The sequence below is a fragment of the Pinus tabuliformis genome, chromosome 2_2 (genome assembly GCF_031772625.1).
Source record: "Pinus tabuliformis cultivar Carrire ecotype Pingquan chromosome 2_2, CPIR1, whole genome shotgun sequence".
NCBI lineage: Eukaryota > Viridiplantae > Streptophyta > Pinopsida > Pinales > Pinaceae > Pinus > Pinus tabuliformis.
Window position 1 is genome coordinate 1,216,146,297 of NC_142300.1, and position 3,877 is coordinate 1,216,150,173.

Below are 3,877 nucleotides of genomic sequence, written 5' to 3' on the forward strand. Positions count from 1 at the left end.
TGTATGATCAGGATAATCTTTGTTCTGGTGCACAACTATAGTCACAACTGATAGCAATCTGATTCTCTACCACCTGTCCCTGTTGAACTGAACATGCACTGACATGCAACTGAGTTAACTGATGTATTCTTTAGTTGAATTATGAGTTAATAATTAGTTTAACCACTCATCATTAGTCTATCTGCAGTTAGACTAACTACAACCAGTTTAACTAAGTTAAACTGAACACAACTCCATCAACTGTACCTCCAGTCCACTAAACTCAACTCACTTGAGTTCTAACTGAAGTCATGCATGCAACAACTCAACTAACTCATAAGAAAAACGAATTTCCATCTGACAGCTGCATGTGCCACTTCCGTAGCTCAAACTGAAGTGCTCCAAGAGAATAAGATTAAGTTTATAGTCCAAATATTATTGTGAGATAATAATATTTGACTTTTCTATTTTTGACAGCCAGTCTAAAAATAGACTTGATCACTCACACAGTGATCACTCACACTTTCATCAAAAATAGAAGTCCATCTATTTTCCCAACTTGATCAATCATCCATAAACATAGACATGATCCATATGTCTAAAAATAGACTTGCGCCAAAAATAGCCTGCGGGCCCACTTAGTGAAGGCGACTCTTTTCACTAAGCTCCATCATCTTGTTGCAATCTCAACAGTAAACGAACTAGTTTGCATGTGTTGGAAGGTAATAAATATGGGCATAACATGTATGAGTGACATACATTTAAACTAGATGCTTACTGCTTTGGAAGTGACAAAAAGAGAGTGTGTACACTATCTATATATCTATATATATATATATATATATATATATATATATATATATATAGATATATATAGATATATAGATAGTGTACACACTCTCTTTTTGTCACTTCCAAAGCAGTAAGCATCTAGTTTAAATGTATGTCACTCATACATGTTATGCCCATATTTATTACCTTCCAACACATGCAAACTAGTTCGTTTACAATGCCATTTTACATATGCAAAGAAAATATTCAACCCCAATTTCATATTTGCAGGAAGAATGCTAATATTTTATAACTTGGTTGAAGTTGCACAACTTGTAGACAATCCTTAGTGACCTGATTTTCCGCATCATTTTTTCTTAATCACCTTGTACAAATATCTATCAAAATTTAGAGTAATAATAGAAATTAAGTTCGATATGGTATCATGTTTATAGTTTATACAAAATGTTTTCTTTGCATAGCTTCACTTGAAGACAGTTGTTTCCACATCCATAATTCTGTCCTAGAAATTTCATGGCGAGAGTCTATTAGAACAAAACAACATTATCCGCATGTAACTATGATATATTTGAATAACAAGGTGCACAATAATCGGTTCGGTGTACATGAACTCTACTTTAAAGCTTAAGTCTCATAAGGCATTAATCATGCGCTTCATCTCAGCCTGTCTTCTTGGATCAGGATCCTCAAGTGCTCTCTCAGTAAGCACATGCTTGATACGGTACATCGACTTCCTTACCTTCAAAAACCAATAAAGAAGCAATATTTTAGAATGATAAGCCTTGGAAAAGTGATGTCAAAGTTCAAACAATCACCAACAATCATTCTAATAATTTGCTACAATATATTGCATTATATCCTACATACCTTTGGAAGCCTTTCCGGATTTGGGAACCTCAGGTTCTGAGCATGCATCATTTGCCTCTGAGACATTAGCATATTTTTCTCCTTCAAGAGAACATACCATAGTTTATGGAGGTCATCCCATGACTTGAGGCGGAGCTCAGAGGCCTTCCAGCCTCGCCCTAGATATTGCACACAGTTATTTAATGTATCACAATCTTGATGAATGAAAGAAGGATAGTTATAATGCATATCAGTAATGAAGCAGCATTTGTTTCTACTTTCCATGTAGATCAATATTTACTTCTGCATAGACTCTAGCGTTGATAAAGAAGAAAGAAAGATTTGAATGCCATACTTCAACGATCTACCTAGATCTAAATCAAGGGATAACCTTATATTTCCACTTCAGGGATAACCTTGCCTTATAATTCATATCAGTAAAGAAGCAGCCATTTGTTTCCACGTAAACCAACTCTTACCTCTACATATACTCTAACATTGATCGATCAAGAAGAAAGAAAGAACATTAAGATGCCCTATAAAATAGGCATCACAAATATCAGAAATAAAAATCTATCAAAGCTCGTGCATTTATCCTGCACCTACAGTAGAACTCACAGTTGGACAGTCCAACTTGGACTTCACATAGGAATCAGTATCTCCTCTAAAGAGAACATGTTAAACTCTAGGCCCCAGCTAGTTAGGCCTTCCCAAGTAGTATAGCACATATGCATGCATTCATATTTTCTCAGAGTATATACTTGCATACAAACAATTTTATCGTTCCTAATGAAAATAAGTGATTATAGCTAGCTTAGGTATTCTACCTTATCTAGCTTAAATATTCTATGTTTGGAAGATGCCTTAGGTTCCCCTTCACTGGCTGTGATGAGTAGGCCGATAGGTTTCTGAATCCCATTGAATTCCTTGATCTCTTACAGACATTAACGAGTTCTATTTCATTTCTGTATTGTATCTTGCCATTAAAAGAAGATAGCATTCCAACCAAATTTGTTAAGCTTCTTGTCTCTCAGCATCCTGTTTAGTCCAGCACTTGTTTACCTTTGTTATAAATGCACGCCTTATTAGTTATCATCATTCTGCTACTACCACACAAATTTCTTAGTTGTTCAAAATTCACATGCTGCTACATATTCCAGATTTTTAGTTCTTTTCTAAATTTTGAGGCCATTATTATCTGTCATATATTTCAGAACCTTCCTAGGATATTGCATGTGTGCTTAGATTTTGTCATTCGAGAAGAACATGTCTAGGCCAATTCTGTTGATTCCAGTCCATCGGGCCCATTGAGGCCACTTTCATACAACTTTATTGTTCATTGTAATATTAAGTGATTATATCTAGCTTACATATTTTATGTTTGGAAGATGCCTCAGGCTCTCCTTCACTAGCTGTGACGTGTATGCTAATAGGTTTCTGAGTCCCACTGAATGCCTTTGGTCTCTTAATGACATTAATAAGTTCCATTTCATTTAACTATCATATCTTGCCATTAAAAGAAGATAGCATCCCAACCAAATTTCTTAGGCTTCTTGCTTCTCAGTGCTCTTTTTAGTCCAGTACATATTTACCTTTGCTCTAAACACACCTTCTTAGTTATTATCATTCTGCTACTACCATCCAAATGTCTTAGTTATTCACATACTGATACTAAAAAAAATTGTTCTCTTCTGAGGGCATTATTATCTGATATGTGCCATATATTTCAGAACCTTCCTAGGATATTGCATATGTGCTTAGCTTTCGCCATTCAAGAAGAACATGTTTTATTCTATAAAAAACATTTTTTATTGTTTCTCACCATAGAGACATTTCAGATTTCTTCCAACAGGTACTTTTATCATAAACACGTGACATTCAAAAGAATAATGTCACCCCATATTTATAATGGTGCTGTTCTATCTTATTTCTTACATCATCAGCTCTGATCTTGGCCATGTGTTTGGATCTAAAAAAATAAAGAAACGAAGTTGTCAATCCATCCCTGGTGTTTCGTACTTGGGAAGTTCTCTTATATAAAAGTGCTCAGCATGTAAAATACAGATTATATCCTTAAAATCATCATCACTTTCATGTCATGAACTGTTGATTGATAACTCTCAGTGACGGCTTTAACAATTTCCCGATCACACATGCATAAGACGAAAAGAGAAAATTACTGAAGTCCGTTGATTTTGTATTTCTTTTCTGAGATGATGCATTTCATATTATGGAAAATAAACCATCAAATTATAGAGTA

At 34.7% G+C, this 3,877-nt stretch overlaps 1 protein-coding gene across 1 annotated transcript; it reads right to left on the reverse strand.

The window, feature by feature from the left end:
- Positions 1-1,100: 1,100 nt before the first annotated feature.
- Positions 1,101-1,917, reverse strand: LOC149197873 (ribosomal protein L29 family protein). The gene is made up of 2 exons (XM_089406002.1): positions 1,639-1,917; positions 1,101-1,510 (listed from the first exon to the last, which is right to left on the reverse strand). The coding sequence occupies exons 1-2, from the start codon at positions 1,900-1,902 to the stop codon at positions 1,403-1,405; spliced, it is 372 nt and encodes a 123-aa protein (XP_089262128.1). The 5' UTR covers positions 1,903-1,917; the 3' UTR covers positions 1,101-1,402.
- Between the last annotated feature and the right edge of the window lie 1,960 nt (positions 1,918-3,877).

What these genes read in the sequence shown, in the direction of transcription:
- LOC149197873 (XM_089406002.1), bottom strand. Translation starts at nt 1,902, where the DNA reads ATGGAAAGTAGAAACAAATGCTGCTTCATTACTGATATGCATTATAAC. An exon ending in ATCCGGAAAGGCTTCCAAAG is followed by an intron (nt 1,511 to 1,638) that starts GTATGTAGGATA and finishes TGGTTTTTGAAG; the next exon opens with GTAAGGAAGTCGATGTACCG.